Genomic DNA, 20,200 nt, shown 5'->3' on the forward strand with positions numbered 1-20,200 from the left:
ATCTGCGCATACGTTTCTCTCGCGAATGAATTCAAGAATCGAGCCCCTGAACGTTGTTTCAGTCGCAACATCGATAGTCGAATCGATACAAGGACAAGCGTCGTTCACCAGGTGGCGACTGCGAAGCGACACAACCCAGTATCAGCGCAATCGGATTGAACATAGACGACATATATAACATACATATGTTGCAAGGTTGCAACTACAGCCTGTCGTATAGTTTCTCCGCCACATGTTGATTAATTAAAAAACCAGGAGAGATCGAAAACGCGGATTTTTCGCGGACACCACCGCCAGTACTTGGCTACGCGTTGTTCGCGCGGATCGTCGAATCGTCACGTGTCTGTTTCTACTCCGAGCGTCCAACAAGTCCCCCCATAGTCACAGATTCGCGGACGGTCGATCTCTAAGTACACGCAACGATCTCTATACACTTCTTACGTTCCCTCGAGAGGTAGTAAGTATACTCATCGTCATCGTCGTCGTCGTCGTCATCGTCGTCGTCGTCGTCATCGTCGTCGTGTTACGTCACGTACAGCCGTCAAAAGTAATTCGAGACTACACGATCGTGGTAATCGGTTCTGGAGCCAGAGCTCGTTGCTTCGCTCGCTCGCTGTCACGTATGTACAATATATATACGCGCGCGTCCGCCGTTTTTTCTCAGCGCGGGATTATTCCTCGTCCGTAGAGATCAGCGTTCCGCGCCTGTCAAACCGCGGTCTGACCCGAGTCCGCGCAGCATCAAAGTCCGATCCGCCTCGTTGCGCGTTCCATTTGCACGCCTCGCGTTTACCTTCGTACTCGGGCCTGTGTTTGCGTATAACCTAAAAGCCGTCGTGAATGTTGATAGTCCTCGCGGCCTTGTACTCCTCGTCCGCTCGACAAACGTTTGTTCCCGCGGATTATTCGCGCGAGATCGCGCGTTAACGAAGACGTCGCGTAAGAGCGTCGCGAGTATAAGCGAGTCGCAGCTGACGATTTGTCGTCGACGAACGAGAAAACGGATTTTTTCGACGTCGAGCGGTCATCGGGAAAGTAGTCAAAATTCCGGTCCCTACTAAGAAACGAGAGGGCCTCCAACAAACCGGCGGCAGAAATCCACCAACGACTGGTGAGGAACCGTCAGGCAAAATGAACAGCAAGAGGAAGAATCGTACAAACAATAACAGGTACTGCCAATCACTTGGCTCTCCTCGTCAAGATCATAATAGCAGGTATATAATATTTATAACGTAGCAAATGATATTGACCATAAAAGTATAACGTTCTCTTTGATCGATATCTTCTTCCAGATCTCCGCGGGCACGTGTGCCGCAGGAGAGAAATATTGTAGCGGAAGGAGTCTATAACAATGCTCATTTTATGCATGCAATCACTGGCCATGTTGGGAATATAGTACAGGTATTACAAACATGTGTATATATATATATATATATATATATATATATATATATATATGTACAATATATATGTATACATTTGTATATCAATTATTAAAATATTGACCTGAAATTATAACATTCTTTTGTTCGAATCACAGATTCAAACGCAAAATGGCTCGGTATATGAGGGTATATTTAGAACATTCTCCAGTAATTTTGACGTAGTATTAGAAATGGCTCATCGGGTAGAGGAGAAGATTAACGCAGATAATGTAGTAGAGAAATTAATCTTTAAATCACATGACGTTGTCACTATATCTGCCAAGGATGCTGATTTAGAATATGCTATAAGAGATACTTTCCAAACCGATACAGCCATTAGTAAGTTTAATGGTTTAGTCGGCGAGAAAGAACTTGAGCCTTGGGATCCACCAACTACTGCTATGAACGGAACTGAGTTAGAATTAGATGGTGCCTCTGTGAGTCGAGTTGCAAATTTATTGCAAGCTAATAAAATTAATTAAACAATGAGTTATATAAAAATGTTTGATTTTCAGAATGGTTGGGATGTTAATGAAATGTTTCGTAAAAACGAACAAGATTATGGAGTTCAAACAACATTTGAGCCTTCCTTAGTTGGTTATACTTTGCAGCTTCAACGTAAAGATACAAAGGATTATAAAGAACAAGAGCAGAAGGCTGCTGAAATTGCAAATGAGATCGAATCTCAACCAAATCATAAGGCTAGATTAGAATTGGAAAATGGCGATGAAGAAGAAAGATTTGCAGCTGTGGTAGTCTTTAAAAACATTTTGAGTCTTTATTTTCATTTATTGAATATCTTAATAACTACTTATTTTTAGACAAGGCCCACTGAAGGAAAATATATTCCACCGCCGTTAAAGAAGAAGAATGGTAACACTAGTAAACTAATGAGATCCAGTGAACCTCCGTCTTCGCCCGGAACCACAAACAATAAGAATGTCTACAGCCAACCATCTCCGTCCACAGTCAATGTAAATGTCCCACAACCAAATATATCGGTTGGAGTACAGCCTGCTCATGCTTCGGTGCAGCATCCAGTATCTTTAAATATGGGTATGCCACCCAATGGAGTGGTTGTTACGTATAATAATCCACCTCCGCCATTCGTGCCTCCACCTACGACACAATCGCAACAAGGTATATTAATTTATTTGCAATTTTTATTTAAAAATCTCTTTGCAAGAAATTAAATAAAAAGCGCTATTGTGCAGTAAAAAATGTAAGAATATTATAAGTTCTTTTCTATTGAATTGGCATGCATAACTTTGTGGCATTATATAATATTTGTACAATATATCATAAATAGGATAAAAAACTATCAATATTAGTGACAAAGAGAAATGTAAACACAAAATTTTTAGCTAGCTATTGTAGTAACTTTTTGCATGCGGTAAATATTTTTCAGAAGATTCTACAGTGACTCTTTATATGTAATAAACATATGATAAAAGTCATATAGTAACTCTTTATAGTCAAAAGCCTAAATTATTATTATGTTCAGAGCAAAAAGCAACGATATTGAATGATGATTGTATGTTCTTTTGATACAGTAATCCAACAGAATCAACCACAATCTCAAGTTGCTCCCTCAATGGCGCAAGTAAGCTTTCCTCCACAGCAACAACAACAAACACCTTCGAATAAAATAAATACGGAGAAACGAGAGCGACCTGGCAGGCAACAAGTTTATCAAGCTGATAAAGCGCCACCAGCGCCATTTCCTCAATCAAATGCTGCATCTTCTCATCAACAGCAACAGATTTCACATCAGCAACATACATCATTGCCGCAGCAGAATTCTGTCGAAGGACAAATAGTCATCCACAAATCAGATCATCGGAAGGTACGGCGCATATATATTCTCTCGTTTAAAATAATCTTCCTTTTTAAAAGAAAGGCAACTCATTTACGATTATAAGTTTTACTTCAAGGTTCCGACACCACGTGGCAGAGACGAACAGCATTCGGAACTCAGGCAGTTTGCTGCGGAATTCAAATTAGGAGAATCGCCAGATACTTCTCAAATTTCCCGAAAGCAACAGCATCAACATCAACAAGATGTGCACTCCGCTACTCCGATGAATCAGCCGCATCATCAAGCTTCTCATCAACATACAAGTCCACAACAGCAACCGCAACAACAGCCGCCGACACAGCAGCATACCAGTCCTCATCAGCAACATCAAACTGTACAAGAAGAACCTGTCATTACAAGTAAGCCACCACCTGGTCCACCAGTAGCAGTAAGGTCTACAAGTCCACCTCAGCAGCAGCAGCAGCAGCAGCAACAACAACCACCACAACCACAACAACAACAACAACAACCACCACCTCCACAACCGCAAACCAATATTCCAACAGTACAACAATCACCACCAGAACCCGCGGTTGATAAGATAACTACTGCTTTTAAGAAATCTACTTTGAATCCAAACGCTAAAGAATTTAATCCAAATGCCAAACCGTTTACACCAGTAAGTAATATATATTACATCAGTAAATCGAATTTGAATAGAAATAATGATATTTATGCTTGTACAATCTATAGCGCTCTCCCAGTACACCAACACCTAGTCGGCCGCATACGCCTCAGACTCCTCAGTATACAGGAGCAACTATGCCCACAACTGTTGTTATGCCGGCGTATGTAGCATCAACGGCATTTAGTCAGCCACCAACCCAGCAAGTGCCAAGGTTCCGAAAGGGTCAGTATCTTCTATATAGTCATAATAATTCTTATGACTGTGTTAAACTCGGGTGAGATGTTACATACACACACATACACGTATGTATATATTTCTTTAACAAGAGATTTGAAAAATTCTCGCAAAGAAAATTTATTTTGAATAGTCTATATATGTAGTAATTAAATAAATTTCGATTTAAAGTTATTCGTTCCTCGAAATCGTTTCAAGATCAATTTTATTTATCTTTGCCGACTAGTATAATTATGTATTAATACTGAAACCAAAACATTATTTAACATATGTTGTTATATCTTTTACAGTGCCACATGTATTAATACTGAAAACAAAACATTATTTAACATATGTTGTCATATCTTTTACAGTGCCAATGATGCAACGTACCCCAGCAGATATAACGTCCCAGATGCAAGTAGCCGCAGCAACGGGACAGCCGTTATTGGCGCCAGCGTTACATCCACCATTCCAGATGCCTTATCCAGGACAACCGACGTACCAGCAAATGGTACGCATGGTACAGGCACCACCACCACCGCCGCACATGGCTAGTCCATATCACCATCATCACGATTCGCAAGGACCGCAGGCTCCTATACAATATATGGGTCCGCACACACATCCACACCCTCATCTAACTCAACAACCACCTAGCCAAACGCCATCTCCGGCCAATCCAAATCAACCACATACCCCGGGTGCTTATAATCCACCCGGTACTCCACAACCTACGTATCCGCAACCTCCGCCTCAAGGTCATGCCCCGAGTTATCCAATTATGTGTCCAATACTTCCACCTCATATATCAATTCCACCACAGCACATGCAATACCTACCACCACAGCCACCTCCGGGTGCGCAGCAAACTATACCCGTTATTTTACCGCACAATCAGTAGCCGGTAACATGAAGTAAAAGAAGAAAGAGAAGAGTGTTAGTATTCTGAAAAGATAGAATAAGACTTTCAAAATTTAGTTACTTTCACGATGGTATGATTGCTTCCTTTGATTGATTGCTTGGAAAACTGCTCGTTTCTTCTACGAACCCTCAATTTATCCGATTAATCCATTGTCAACAGTGTAAATTAAACCCTTATCTTTAACTTTTTACATTTATGAGCAGTATGAAATTATCTCGCATTTTGTTTTGTAGTGAGAAAAAAAGAAGGATAATCAATACAAAGCAATATTATCCTAAATGATGTTTTAAACAATTCTAAACGATCAAAGAGAGTATTAACTATCTTGAAAGTAACTTTTCTTCTTTAAATGTAGGTCGATCGTCGAATAATGACCTATATCTATATTACGGACTCTTTAAAAATTTCATCACGTTGATTATTTTAATCAAGTTTTAAAATTATATTCGTAAAATTATCACGGACTTTTATCAGATTAATGTGTCAGATATAAAAAATGAGTTTATCAAAGATTTCTTTGATAACATGCATTTTTATTGAGTAGTGCTTTAATGTACCAGAGAGAATAAGAGGGATCGCTCGTTTAATACAATTCTTTAATTTAAAAGTTTTAATCTTCTTTCATACAGATATAGCTTGCACTACTTTGTAAAGTAATTGAACTAAGATTTTCAATCGACAAGTGAAAAATATCGCACGAGCGAGTTCATCTCTATCTCCCTCTTTCTCTCTTCTTTATTTTTGTTTTTAATCGAGATGATTATTGAAATTGCGTGAAAGTGAGGTATATGAAAATACATGGCATATTTTTCTGCCCATGTGGCCGGGTGTTAATTCCATTTGCAAACATGAAGAAGAACTCGCGAAAAAGAGGATAGAACGGTTGCGACTCTTTCGAATCTGATTTGAACGAAGCGAGTGATAATTAATGAAGCTGGCGTACGGCTTGCAGGGTAAAACACTAGCGAAATATACGATTCTGCGGTTTGTTGATGAGTTTTGTTACGAGATGTTGATACGCGCACGAGTTTCAAACACGAAAGATTACATCGAATATGCGAACAGATACAACATCTGCACACCGACAAATCGCGCTAATGTTAACTGTGCGAATAGCAGGCATCAGAGAGGTACATAATTTACATATCGAGCATAAGGTGTCATTCGAGTTTAATCTTAAAACTTCAACAATTAGTTTCAATAGTTCAATAGACTCAATACATTGTTATTATATTTTGTATCTTAAGTAACTTAATAGAATCTCTATATTTTTATATTTTATCATACTCTAAATAGCAATAAATGCAAAATAAGAAGCAGAAATAATATGATTTAAAAGTTTATTAAAAAACAGAATGACATAAAACATTAAATTTAAAAAATTTGATATTTATTTTATTTTATTGTTATAAAATCTAAAATTATATAAAAATTTATTGTATATTATTAATATAGAGTCCTTAATAATTTGCTTTATAAGTGTTGTATAAAATAATTGCTCTCTCTCTCTAAATAGTAGAAAATATAAAAAAATGTGTAACAAGATTTGTTTGTCATTTAAAAAAAAATAAATTATGAAACATTTGTCGTGAAATACATATATCTATGCATAATTTCTTTGTTAAAAATTTAATAAAATTAATATCATTTACAGGAATAATTAGGAATTGAGAAGCAATGTAATTGATTTATATTCGAGTTTGTGAATTATGTACATCTCATTTAATAAGCAAAAAAGTGGATGCTTGATAATTGCATGAACTTAAGAATATATCTGAACGTGGCACATACTATTATTTAGAGGACAAAAGATGAGATTAGTGGTAAAGAAAGAGATACTGCAAACAATCAGATCTTTTCGATTCAGTTTATATATAAATCTATAATAAATCTTATAGTAAATCTATAGTAAATCTATACAATCCTTTTATTCTATAGATTCTTTTCTATGAATAGTTTCCCTTTAAACTGGTACACTCTTGCACTGCTCTTCTACTATATTTTTGTTACATAAAAAGTTATGAACATGCATAATGTCTTGCATTATGTATTTTTATTTACTTGTCTATACTAAATTGATTGAACATTTTTATTCTGTCTCACATTAGAATAAGAGCAGGGACCAAGAAAAAAAAAGATGGTTTTTCTCAAAGTGCTAAAAATACATATTCGATTATATAATGCTAAACAGTATTTAAATCTATTGATATCGTTGAATTAAAAAGGGCCAAAGTATCTTTTTTCAATAATTATCGCTAATCTCAATTCATCCTTGTAGAAAGCTCCGTCCAGATGAATTTTTAGTCCATGCTCGAAACCGATTGGGAAAAGAATGTTCAACAACTACGGCCTTAGACCTAATCGTATATATTAACAGAAGGAAGCAAAAACAACATTTGCCTGAGAGAGATAGTTGAGTGTGTGGCATCGTTAAACAGATTTTATATTGAAGAGATTTAAAAAGAAGAAAAACATCAAAATAAAAAAATCAATATACGTTAAAAACCAAAATTTTCTTGTACATGTGTTTCTCTTTATCCTCTGCCAGCCCGTAATTTTTTCATTTAATGTTAATGTATGTAAATATCGTCTTCAATATATTTCTTGATTTATATTTAAAGCGTATAACAAACTTATATTTAATAAATTATATTTTCTATCAAACTAGCTCTTGCTATTATTTCAATTTAAATTAAATTATTTGTGTATGTGTGCGCATGAGCTAATTTTTTCCCCGCATGCGCAGTATTATACTTACATGTGGTTCACCTTTCGGATTGTTCTAAGGGTTTTTCCTTTTCTTTTATTGTATTTTCATCCTTCCTGTAAAATACAATATCACATTTTCAGTCTATAAATATTTTTGATTTTAATCTTTTATGAACATTAGCACTATCCATAAAATAAGAGCAACAGATTTTTTGCTAACCTTCTGACAGATCGAGAAGGTTATGATATGTTTCCAATATCATTCTTTTATAAATAAGAAATTATTTTATTGTTATTTGAGATAAATAAAGTAGATAGAAATATAGATTTATAATGAAAACTCAAAAATGGAAAGAATTGGATGTGCAGTTAAGCGATCCTGTACTAAAAACATTAAAACAATTAAAATTTCTCGATATGACACCAGTTCAGGTAATATCATATAATCTATATATAATCTATATATATATATATATATATATATATATATATATATAATGCAGTAGAAATGTTATTAAAATATTAAATATTATTAAAAAGTGTGCTTGTAAAATAATGAATTATTGTTATCATATTAATTGCAGGCAGCTTGTATACCTTTGTTACTGAAAGGTAAAGATGTTGCAGCAGAAGCAGTTACAGGCAGCGGAAAGACACTTGCTTTTCTTATTCCTTTATTGGAGATATTACAAGTAATATTTTATTTGTTACATAAATTTATTTCAATATATATTTAGAATATGGAATTCCTTCTAAAACTTGTTGAAGCTTAAGTGTTTATGCATAATTTGTAAAATTCAAATGTTCAAGAAAATATTGCTTGCATTTAATTTCAAGTTGTTTAAAAATCTCAGAGAAAAAGAGAATTGATTAAGTATTTAAAAGAGATTATTTCTTATAAACTCTGCTTTATAGATAAAAAATAAATTATTTATTTTAAAAAAGCTAAGATATAATTTCTATATGATATTTTCTTTATATTAAGGACAATAAAAAAAGAGAAATTTTCTAAATTAAAGAATATTTGTAAATTATGTAATGTATGTATATAGCATATTTAAAACAGAGCATAATATAAGAATATTATCAGAATATTTTTACGATACATATATACGATGTATATATATATTTTCAAAAATTATTTTAATTATGTAGCTATTATCAAAATAAAACACTTAAAAAGTTGATATTGTTTTTTTCTAGCAGCTGTAGTTTTATATGGTACAAGATATACACAATAGAAATGAATATATTAAAACATGTACAATGTTATTTTAAACATTTATCTTTGATAAAGAATTAAGACATTAAAAAGTTTTTATATGTTACAATATGTAGAAACGACCAGAAAAATGGAAAACTATGGAAATAGGAGCGATAATAATTAGTCCTACGAGAGAGCTGGCTACACAGATTAGCGAAATTTTGGAAAAATTCTTAGAAAGAATTCCATCATTGAAGCAAGTATTGTTAGTTGGGGGTGTGACACTTAAGGAAGATGCAGAAAATTCGAAGAGAGGAGTAAATATTATTGTTGCCACACCTGGCAGATTAGAAGACATTTTATCCAATTGTAGTTCCATAAATTTGAGTTTGTGTATAAAATCTCTGGTAATAAATCACACTTTCTTGTAACAAAATCATTCATCTGTGCAATCAGAATTTTTGGACTAATCAAATATATTGTTATTTCTAGGAGTTTCTTGTTTTAGATGAAGCAGATAGATTGCTAGATTTAGGATTTTCTGCAACTTTAGATAGCATTTTAAGCTATTTGCCACGTCTTAGAAGAACGGGATTATTTTCTGCAACACAGACGAAAGAATTGCAACAATTAATTAGAGCAGGTCTGAGAAATCCAGCATTTATAACTGTGAAAGAGAAATATAATGTTTCAACGCCTGTAAATTTGAACAATAGTTATACAATTGTTCAGTCTGAGCATAAGTTATCAGTAATGATAGATTTTATACGCTCAATAGGATTTAAAACAAAGTATATGATATTTTTATCTACCTGTGCGTGTGTGGATTACTTCAGTCGAGTTATACAAGTGTAAGGCTTTAATTAAATATTAAATATTAAAAGTATTGTTTGCTGTTAAATTTCGATTATTTCGTTAAATACAAGATATTTAATATAATTGCTAACGTAATATTTTTGTTACTTTCAATCAATATTCGTCTCTTTCAATCAAACAATGTTTTATTGATTTTTGCATATTAAAATAAATAAATTTTTGATAGTCAAATATTAAATAAAATATCCTGTATATATACATGTATTTACAGATTGTTACCATCGATAAACGTGCTAGCTTTACATGGTAAAATGAAAAGCAAGAGATATAAAGTGTTTGATCAGTTTCGACGTGCTGAAAATGGAATTTTAATATGTACAGATGTAATGGCTCGTGGAATTGATATATCTGAGATAAACTGGGTGTTACAATACGATCCTCCATCTACTGCTAGTAGTTTTGTGCACAGGTAACAATTTTATATATATAAGGAAATAATAAGGAAATGTTATCTTAAAGAGATATATTTTGCAATATATTAGTTTATATTTCTTAGATGCGGTAGAACTGCTAGGATCGGCAACGAAGGAAATGCATTGCTATTTCTTCTAGAGACAGAAGATGCATATGTAGATTTTATTAAAAGAAATCAAAAAGTAGAACTGCAACAAATGACAACAAAACCAAATGAGAATACCATCGAAGAATGCTTGCAATGTATGAGGCACCTGCAACAAAAAGACCGACTTATGTTTGATAAAGCAAACCGTGCATTCGTTTCATACGTGCAATCGTACAGTAAACACGAATGCAATTTAATTCTTCGATTAAAAGATATTGATATGGGAAAGCTAGCGATGGGTTTTGGACTGTTGAGAATGCTAAAAATGCCCGAGCTTAAAGGAAAGGATGTGTCGTCTTTTGTTGATCCTGAAATTGATATAAACGCGATATCTTATGCAAACAAACAACGCGAATTACACAGAATAGAGAAATTGACTGAATATCAAAATACAGGTGTTTGGTCAACTAATCATAGACGTAAACAAAAACAAACTGAATCCTGGTCAGAAAGCAAGAAGAGAAAGCTAGAGAAGCAAGAGAAACGAAGTAAACGAAAAGAAAGAAAGAAATTGAAACAAGAACCTTCAACAACTTCCAATAAAAAAAAGAGGAAACAAATTAAGGAGGAGGATCTCAAGGAATTGGCAAAAGATATAGCATTAATTAAGAAATTCAAGAAAAAGAAGGTACTGTATTAATTTTTTTTCTACTTAGAAAAATTAATTTTTCTCTTCTATGATTTTCATATTTTTATCGTTTTATATAATACTTGTATATTTAATTACAGATCTCACAAGAAGAGTTTGATGCGGCTTTTGGAGTCTAAAAATGTTAATTGAATACATAAGAAATATATGCCATCATCCGCTCTCAAGTTTTCATTTTTTTGATATTTTTTCATTGTATATATTTTCTCAAAATATATTACACGCTAAATTGGTGACATAAACGTACGTAATATTATATTTCCTTGCGACTCCTTTTAATCAGATTCCTATGAGAATATTTATGGATATATATCATATATAATATAATCATATTAAATAATAAAATATATTATAAAGTCGTGTTCGTTTGACAAGTATAAATATTCATTTGCAGGAGATATAAGGATATCACAAAGGAAATTCACGTTTCTGCTTGCATCTGCTTGCATCTGCTATATCGTAAAATCACGCGAATTTGTGCAAACAAGTACACAATTAAACACAAGATTCGCTTTTACAAGGCCGCATATCCCTACCATCTTTGTTATGTCTTTAAAAGCGTTCCCTCTCTACGCGGGTCATTGCTCATCGCATAGCAGGGCCAGGATAGCGCTGTAGAGGGGAGTGAAATGATTTCCTACACAAGTATATATAAGAATGTGTGCGTATGTATCTTGAAAGAGCAGCGAAGAATGGGGCTGCCTCGAAAATACCAAGTATTGGTGCGATAGTCGCTAAGTTAACTGTCTCTTTCTGATGACTCATATTCGTGTTGCTCATCAAGCCGCACAAGATAAGCTTTAGAAATCGACGAATTGTTGGATATGAATGATCTTCTGAAATAGAAAGTTTTAATTTCATGCTGAAAGATGGAAGAAGAAACGGCGAATCGCCCAAAGTGGTTGTTGGAACTAGAAAATCGTAAACGGAAAGTATGTTGTAATTTTTTTTACAAGATTTTCTAAAGTAGAAAAGCAATATTATATATCAAAATTAAGAAATTTAATCATTATATTTTTGTTCTTAGCCGCGTTTAGCACATGAGGCTGGTGCTGGTGCATCATGCATGAATTGTAACTCCGCATGTCCTGGTCTTGATTTGCATTTTTGGCGAAAAATTTGTAAAAATTGCAAATGTAGTCGGGATGATCATGATGTCGATGACGATGAATTTCCACAATTTGATCTGCTGTTTGGACCAAGTGGAAAGTTTAAAAAGAAGACCATGCGTAAGTATTATAATATTTATAGATTATTTCATTCTTACATATATAATATATATATATATTTATTAGCTAATTCTAAATTTAATTACTAGGTTTGCAAGTAAATAACAAGAAACAAAATGAAGCTGAAACTACATTTGAGTGGATACCACCAGATACAACTGAAGAACTCGCTATGGATTATATGAAAGCTTTGCCTGTAGAGAAATTACCAATTAAAGGATCTGCTGGTGCTGCTTTGCGAAGGCAATTATTACAGAAACAATTACCACTTCATGATATTGATCACAAAGTTTGTGATGAACTTAGTGAACAAGAACAGAAACAATTTGAAAAATATTTAGAGAATATAAAAAAATATGCAGGGCAAGGCAAAGTAATAAAGGTAAGTTGTGTCGACATATTATTAATATTATTAATATAAATTGCGATTTTATTATTGAGATCATAGATATGTACATATTTACTTAAAAATGTTTGAAGTATCTATTGTTAGGATATTTTGTTATGACATATTGTGTATTAGTTTATTATGCAATGACACTTGTCTTAAATTTCAATAACTATATAATTTTTAGCTTTATTACATAACATATTAATTTCTAGGAGATCACCTACACGTTTTTGTCGTTTTGTTCTATGTAAAAAGTACTGTTGTTGATACTTACTGCTTTAAAAATTTGTTTTGTTAATTTTATATGTCAATTAAAGCACAATAATCATTAAAAATATTACGAAAGTATTACTTATAGATACTTAAAACATTTTATTCTCAGAGCTAAATTATGTATAAAAATGTATAGCATAAAAAACTTTCTTTTGGAATATTTTATATATTGTGCATACAACTTTTATGCATATATATACTATATTTCATTAAAGATTTATAAATAATAAAAATAATACCGTTTTCAGATGTTAGGCGCCCGCCCATTCGAGCGTTTTCTCATGACGCCTATAAATGCAACTGATATGCAACATTTCAGTCCGCAGCATAAAGCTTACATACTTTCTACTGGTGTTCAATTACGTATACCGAGTAGCTTTGCTGTGAAAAGTTCATATGCAAAGAATCCACATGAAGTTCAAAATAAGCAGGATGCTATGATCATAAATGACAATAAGATTTCCAAAGCAGAAGGATATAACTGTTCACTAACTAATGTATCTGCCAATAACAATATCGCGAAATCGCAACTAATCGGAGGGAAATTGATCAATGAGAATTCACAATATGCGGATGATACGGTGTCAATTAACGAAAGAACTGCGGACAGTAAAGTAATTAATTCCTCGATTCCCACGCATCTTGCCGAGCAAGAAATCGTACCTGCTCGCGAGATGCATACTTCTGGAAATTACATACCTTACGGAAGAAATGCATTGAAAGATGCTTTAGAGGGACATAGAGAAACGCTTAACAATATCATGCCGTGCACTGCGCATTTGGAAACTGTTAATAGCGAGGCAGCTTCTATGGCGGAATCCATGTTGGCGGACGCTCTTCTTCCACCTAGTGCGATACACGCCAACGATATTATCGGAAGCACATTGGATGAAAAAAGCCTGATGTTTATAAGAGAAAAGCTTGCCGATAAATACAATACGGAAAATTTGGTTACGCACGCTGTTCCTAAATCATCTAGACTATTAGACATGAGTGATATATTACGTAGCGGTGGATCGAAGGAGAATAATAATAATCCCATGAATATTAATAAAGATGCAGAGAGAACAGCTATTATGACTGCTATGAAAAATCCTGCAGGAACTCTATTGGAAAATACAGAAGTTAACAACATTATAAACACTCCTGTAGAAGCAGAGAGGAAGAAGTACAAATCTCCATCTCAAATAATTGAATCGATTGCTTTACCTATTAGAGCGAATCACAAACCAACGAAGAATAATTCGTCGATGATAGAGGAGTCTAAAACCATAACAGAAAGCGCTATAGATCCCTTATTGAATAAATACATATCTGTAGATCCTACTCTTCCCCTATTGAATTCATCGTTGCAAATTGATTCGCAAGGTCTCGTTAATGACAATACGTTGCAAGCTGAGTTGAGTAGTTCGATCCTGCAACCAACCATTCTACATTCCGAACAGTTGCAAAACCAAGTGTTCCCTCATATTGTCGGAAACTTCAACGAACAATCGAACGCACAGCACATAGATCACCTAAAAGACAATATGAAGGATTTAAAGATTGATTCAACAAAGGTACACAAATGCGAGAAGTGCCATGAAGATATACGCGTCGGTGATGTGATGGTAACCGCGGAGAAGGCTAATAACGCATCCTGGCATCCTGGATGTTTCGTTTGCTCAGTGTGCAATGAATTGTTGGTAGATCTGGTTTATTTTTATTATAAAAATAAATTATATTGCGGAAGAGATTTGGCTGCATTCTTGGGAATTGTCCGATGTTTTGCATGCGACGAGGTAAGTGTATGAAATGCACAATGTTCTTCATTAAATGTATCTTGTTTGTGTGAATTACAAATTCCTAATTTTGTGAACTGTTTTTTGGCAAAAATGTTTTAAGGGAGATTATTTATACTAATTTCTTAATTCTCAATATCATATGTATCTTTGTAATTAAAGAGTGAAAATTCTAATCACAAGATTCTGCCACAAAGTTTGTTCGAAATTAATTGAATCTATTTGTTCTTCTGAAGTTTACTTTTTTTTTTATCGTTTATCAACTAATTCAAAAGCTATAAATATCTCGATATTCTTCTAAAAAAAATCTTGATATTTTATAAAGATTTTGCAAAAAATTTGCATTTAAAGAAAATACATTTTAATGAAAAACATTATATATAAAAATATTATCAACAGGGTAGTTAAATTAATATAATAAAAATATTATGTTTTGTCAAGCCATGTTTAAAATAATAAAAGTTTAAATTAATCTTCTTTTTTTACTTCTATTTGTTGCAGTTAATTTTTGTACGAGAATATACGGTTGCAGAAGGGCACAATTATCATGTAAAACATTTCTGTTGTTGGGATTGTGATATGCCATTAGCTGGACAACAATATATTACTGAAAATGATCGTCCATTATGTCTTCCTTGTTATCAAAAATCATATGCAAAAACATGTGCTGCCTGCAATAATGTGATTGCCGCTGATCAACAGGGTGTAGCTATAAAAAATTTAAACTTTCATGCAACTGAAGTCTGCTTTTGCTGCTTTAGCTGTAAAAAGAATTTACTAAACGGTAGAATGGCGATAAAAGAAGATAAATTATTCTGCAGTAAAGACTGTATTGCAAAGTTCCTCAACCGATAAAATACATATATATATAAATAAAAGTATTTATATTTATATTACTATTTTTTATATGTGTTATTTTTTCATTGTGAAAAGAAAAGATATATTCGTATATAAAATTATTGTAAAAATATAATATACAATGTTATAAATGTGAAATTAATTCTTAATAATTATTAGAATAGGAGTGGAATTATAATTAATGAAAAAATCATAAGTAATTTAAATATACACATATTATAATAAACATTTGAGTGACATATTACTGTGTACATATTACAACTATGCTATATAAATGACATATTTTGTACATTATATATATATATGTATATATAATTGATACACAAAATGAAACAATAAATGCCTTGACTTACCCAATATTAACTTCACAAGAGGTTTTACTGCAAATCTATTATAGTTTTATAAATCTACTATAATTATGAAAATAAATTTTTATATTTTTAATTCTTTGCACATCTTAAAATCTTGTAGTTGCTTTCATCATATGTTAATTACGATGAAGAATCCTTATATATAGCAGCTTGTCAAAATATCTTCTATGTAGCTGTTATAAAGGTTTGCCGAAAACTTTCCCTATCTAAATATTACAATCTGTCACGTTAAATAAACTTAAATTTATATTATTTTAATTTGTATGTAAAAAAATATGTTAATTTGTGCGATAAAATGACATACTTCAACCTTACATATAAAAGAGTAGCTCGAATATAATAGTGTTTTGCTGAACTATGTAATAACAGTGTTTTTCATTAAAGTTTATATACATATAATTATTTTTTTGAAGATAGAAAAATAGAAATAGATTTGTGATAAATATTTTGAATGCTGCTTATTAGAAATTTACTAATAATTACTATGTTTCTAACATTATTGAAACAATATATATAGGAATAATAAAAAAAAATAATGTACATGTTAACTATTAATATTCAATATATATTTATATATAAATTTATTTGTTAGTATTTTGAAGTATGTCATTCATCTATTTAAGCAAAATATATCTTATAATTTCTATCTTGTAATTTGTCTCATTTGTAACTTTGCTTTCTTAACATCTCTGCACAAGAAATTTTTTCATTGCTCTCAAATATACATATATGTTAAAGCTTGTTATATAAATTCTTATTATTTTCTATACGAACAATTAATAAGTTTATTTTAATTACCAGTAAGAATAACGAATCAATATTAATAAAAATAAGTTTTTCTTTCGATATTTTCAATATCATGTATAATTACATAATAATTCATTGAAAAGAAATAGAAAAAGAAAGAATTATAAGAAGTAATGATAATTATGACAAAAATATATGAGAGAATATTAGAAAAATGTTATATACGTACGCAGTATATTAACATGCGTAAATGATTAGATATTTACATGGCTTAACAATCATGATTTACTTGCCAACCTGCTCTATTCTGAATCACTATCTATGATGGTTTGAATACGTTTGCGAGTTTCTCGATATCGTTGCGGTATCTCTGGAGATGTTGATTTTTTATTTCTTGCGCGCGTAACACGTCCTAGAAATATATATTCAACATCTATAATATTATAATTACGATATTATAAAATAAATTCACAATAAAGCTTTAATATTAACCTTCAGATATAATATTAGCTACATCTAATTCGGACACTTCTCGCATTCTCTCATTCTTTTTTTTCGCTCGTTTACATTTTTCCAATGTTGGTCTTCCACTAATACCATTTTTTTCTAACAATTCCTTTAGACGCTTAATTTTTGCAGAATTACTCTTACAATCAGCCCAAAGATCGTTAAAACATTTTATTCTTATACCAGCCACTTTTAAATATTTTTTCAATATCTGTATTTGTCTATTGTTCTCCGGTTCCTGAAATAGTTTAATATCACATGATATAGACATACATTTATAACATAGATATTTATATAATAGATTTATTTTTCTGTATTAAGAAAGTTACTTACAGCATTACTACGTCTTGTTCTTCTATTCTTCACAGAACTTTCCTCATCTTCAGAATTATTATTACTTTCACTTTTACTTGCGGAAGATTCTTTTTCTGACAATTCTTCTTCCATTTTGTCTTTAGTTTTTGTTTTATTAATTCTCTCTGTTGAATCCACACTTTCATCATCAGATATGTCTTCAGTATTCTTCTTGTAAGAATATTTTTTTACACCTCGTCCTCTTTTTGGCTCCACAGACCGTTTTGGTTTACTAGTCATAGGAGATTTTTTCATCTTCTTTTTAGTCCGTGGACTGTAATCTTCATCTGAATTATTATTCAGGCTGTCCCCCTCAGACTCAGAAGCCTTCAGTTTACTAAAAGTTGTTCGCGACCTCTTTTTCTTTGCCTTCTCTGATTTAATCTCCAATGTGTTAGTGACTTCTTGCGAATCAGATTTTTCTGCCTCTGACAAACTGCCTCTACAGTCTGACTCATTTAGATCGAGTATAATTTCCGTCTTCGGGCGCGACTTTATTTCTTTCTCATCTTCACTTTCTGAACTCGATTCTTCTTTATCACTCGCGCATTCTACTGAAAGCTCCAATCCACCTACGATTTCTGTATCCACAGTTCGATTTTTCACAATGCGTCCTTTGTTTATCTCTTCTTCCTTACTTTTTTCTTCTACTTTGTCTACATTAATTTCTTCATTACTTCCGTCTTCTTCTTTCTTATAATTAGAAATGGGTATTGCATTTATATTTATTATAGACAGGTTTTTTTTTAATATAAAGAAAAATGAATAATCAACAATTATATAAAAAAATATTGGTCTTTTAATATTAAAGTTATTTAATATATATATCCCATTTTAGTTTTATTTTAATATCAAGACATTAACAATTTAGTTCACCTTCAAAGTGAAAGTAAAAGAAAAAGTATAATCAAGAGAAATATATTTAAGTTAGCATGCAGAAAAAAAGTAGATCTGAATAAAATGACAAATTATATAGAATTATCTCATGGATGTAAGTTCTTACCTTAATTTTTATAATTTTCTCTTTATGATTTATTTTGAAAGAATTTTCATCCACAATGGAATCATCTTTGTCTAAAAGGCTCTTATTCCCATTCTTTTGTTTGATTGGCTTATGGTCTTGTTTTTCTTTATCTTCTTCATCCTCTTTATCAGTGTTTGATTCGGACAGAAATTTCTCTTGTATATTTTGTTCGTTTTCTGAATATACTGTATGCTCTTTTATCATTACTGTACCATTTTTATCTGAATCTATCTCGCTGTTATCTTTTTTTAATATTTCTGACTGTTCATTGGAGAAATTTCGCTTTTTTTTAGTAGAAACATTTTTTGCTTCATCTTCAGAATCTTCTATTCGTGGCCTTTTCTTTATTATTATATCTGTAGAATCTGAAGATATCTCCAACCTATCCATCTCCCCTACCTCATGATCAGAGTCTACCATTTTTTATAACAATAATCTGAAATAAAAATATATTTTATTTTAGATATTACAAGAAAATAAATAAAAAATACAATAAAAGAAAGCATAAAACAAAATAAAAATAATTCAATGAAATTTTATAAAAGATAGCATTCTTGCAGGCTCACATATAATATATACACACACATACGCAATTACAACAAATTATTTAATGCTAAAATGCTAAAATGTGTGATGCAGCATTATTTCACATTTATGTAGGATCAAATTGTCATCCTGGGACAAATACAAATATCAGAAAATTATATGTAATAATAAACAAAAATAAGATTACAAAGCTTTAGTTTCATATATATATATATAATTTGTTAAATCTCTATAATATCTAATTATATCAAATTTACATAATATTACAAAAAATCGCATAATTAAAAAAAAAAAAAAAATATCGCAATATTTCGCAATAATGAGAAACACATTTCAAAACAATGCGAATTATTTCGAGCTCACGTTATTTTGTTGTACGACGATTTTTCTCAAATGTATCAAATAACTTATTGTTAATTTAAAAAGGACACGAAGAAAGAAATAAGAGGAAAATTGCAAGTGCACAGAAAATGCGTGGCTAGCGAGCCTACACACAACACCCGCACATGCATAACAACTAACGAGGAGCTAATTAGCCAAATTATCCTCTCTACATGGATTGCGAATATCTTCGCATTATACTGCGAATTATGGGCAATATATATGCGCATATTTACCTCAAATACTTATTACGTAGTTGTCACGAGCGTATATGTTTGCGCGGCAAAATCCTACGCTACAACAACACAGGGGCCAACATCGGCTATTGGCCGATATAACTTTCGTTCATGAAGAAGGAATATTCTGGAGAGCACGAGTGCGCTCCGTTTGACGCTACAACATTTTTCAGGCTTTCGATCGACCAATCAGGGCTGCTTTCGCGAGAAAATCAAAATGATCCAGATTAAAATAATCCTATGCTGTGATTGGTCAAATCTGAAATTTCACTGAAATTCATTTAAATTGAACTGAATGAAATTCAGTGAAATTTCAGATTTGACCAATCACAGCACAGGATCATTTAATCTGGATCATTTTGATTTTCTCGCGAAAGCAGCCCAGGGACTCGATTCTTGAATTGATTCGCAAGAGAAACGTATGCGCAAATTCGGCTCTTACAGAAAAGTTGCA

At 32.2% G+C, this 20,200-nt stretch overlaps 4 protein-coding genes across 9 annotated transcripts; 3 read left to right on the forward strand and 1 right to left on the reverse strand.

The window, feature by feature from the left end:
- The first annotated feature begins 108 nt into the window (after nucleotides 1-108).
- Nucleotides 109-5,788, forward strand: LOC145940081 (uncharacterized). Of its 4 annotated transcripts, none has more exons than XM_083044934.1 (9): nucleotides 109-1,214; nucleotides 1,293-1,401; nucleotides 1,541-1,861; nucleotides 1,940-2,176; nucleotides 2,246-2,564; nucleotides 2,978-3,270; nucleotides 3,347-3,901; nucleotides 3,976-4,132; nucleotides 4,498-5,788. In XM_083044934.1, the coding sequence occupies exons 1-9, from the start codon at nucleotides 1,132-1,134 to the stop codon at nucleotides 5,025-5,027; spliced, it is 2,604 nt and encodes an 867-aa protein (XP_082901060.1). In that variant the 5' UTR covers nucleotides 109-1,131; the 3' UTR covers nucleotides 5,028-5,788. The 4 variants fall into 4 exon arrangements, with proteins under 4 accessions (XP_082901060.1, XP_082901061.1, XP_082901064.1 ...); XM_083044935.1 differs by having other exon boundaries at nucleotides 1,940-2,173; XM_083044938.1 differs by having other exon boundaries at nucleotides 110-1,169; nucleotides 3,359-3,901.
- A 2,028-nt stretch (nucleotides 5,789-7,816) lies between these two features.
- Nucleotides 7,817-11,290, forward strand: LOC145940083 (putative ATP-dependent RNA helicase DDX55 homolog). Of its 2 annotated transcripts, XM_083044941.1 has the most exons (8): nucleotides 7,817-8,189; nucleotides 8,342-8,449; nucleotides 9,096-9,368; nucleotides 9,454-9,604; nucleotides 9,740-9,812; nucleotides 10,049-10,246; nucleotides 10,334-11,027; nucleotides 11,129-11,290. In XM_083044941.1, exons 1-8 carry the CDS (start codon nucleotides 8,091-8,093, stop codon nucleotides 11,165-11,167), a joined length of 1,635 nt encoding a protein of 544 aa, XP_082901067.1. In that variant the 5' UTR covers nucleotides 7,817-8,090; the 3' UTR covers nucleotides 11,168-11,290. The 2 variants fall into 2 exon arrangements, with proteins under 2 accessions (XP_082901067.1, XP_082901066.1); XM_083044940.1 differs by having other exon boundaries at nucleotides 9,454-9,812.
- Nucleotides 11,291-11,469: 179 nt separating this feature from the next.
- On the forward strand, nucleotides 11,470-15,743 carry Tes (testin LIM domain protein). The gene is made up of 5 exons (XM_083044939.1): nucleotides 11,470-11,980; nucleotides 12,076-12,277; nucleotides 12,367-12,659; nucleotides 13,190-14,722; nucleotides 15,224-15,743. Exons 1-5 carry the CDS (start codon nucleotides 11,918-11,920, stop codon nucleotides 15,575-15,577), a joined length of 2,445 nt encoding a protein of 814 aa, XP_082901065.1. The 5' UTR covers nucleotides 11,470-11,917; the 3' UTR covers nucleotides 15,578-15,743.
- Nucleotides 15,744-15,822: 79 nt separating this feature from the next.
- LOC145940084 (uncharacterized) lies at nucleotides 15,823-19,906 on the reverse strand. 2 transcript variants are annotated; one of them, XM_083044942.1, is made up of 5 exons: nucleotides 19,747-19,906; nucleotides 18,563-19,019; nucleotides 17,539-18,252; nucleotides 17,191-17,443; nucleotides 15,823-17,110 (listed from the first exon to the last, which is right to left on the reverse strand). In XM_083044942.1, exons 2-5 carry the CDS (start codon nucleotides 19,001-19,003, stop codon nucleotides 17,001-17,003), a joined length of 1,518 nt encoding a protein of 505 aa, XP_082901068.1. In that variant the 5' UTR covers nucleotides 19,004-19,019; nucleotides 19,747-19,906; the 3' UTR covers nucleotides 15,823-17,000. The 2 variants fall into 2 exon arrangements, with proteins under 2 accessions (XP_082901068.1, XP_082901069.1); XM_083044943.1 differs by lacking the exon at nucleotides 19,747-19,906 and adding an exon at nucleotides 19,493-19,694.
- Nucleotides 19,907-20,200: the final 294 nt, after the last annotated feature.

The sequence above is a fragment of the Prenolepis imparis genome, unplaced genomic scaffold (assembly GCF_030444845.1).
Source record: "Prenolepis imparis isolate NDT839.2.m4 unplaced genomic scaffold, iyPreImpa1.0 SCAF_8, whole genome shotgun sequence".
Classification (NCBI taxonomy): domain Eukaryota; kingdom Metazoa; phylum Arthropoda; class Insecta; order Hymenoptera; family Formicidae; genus Prenolepis; species Prenolepis imparis.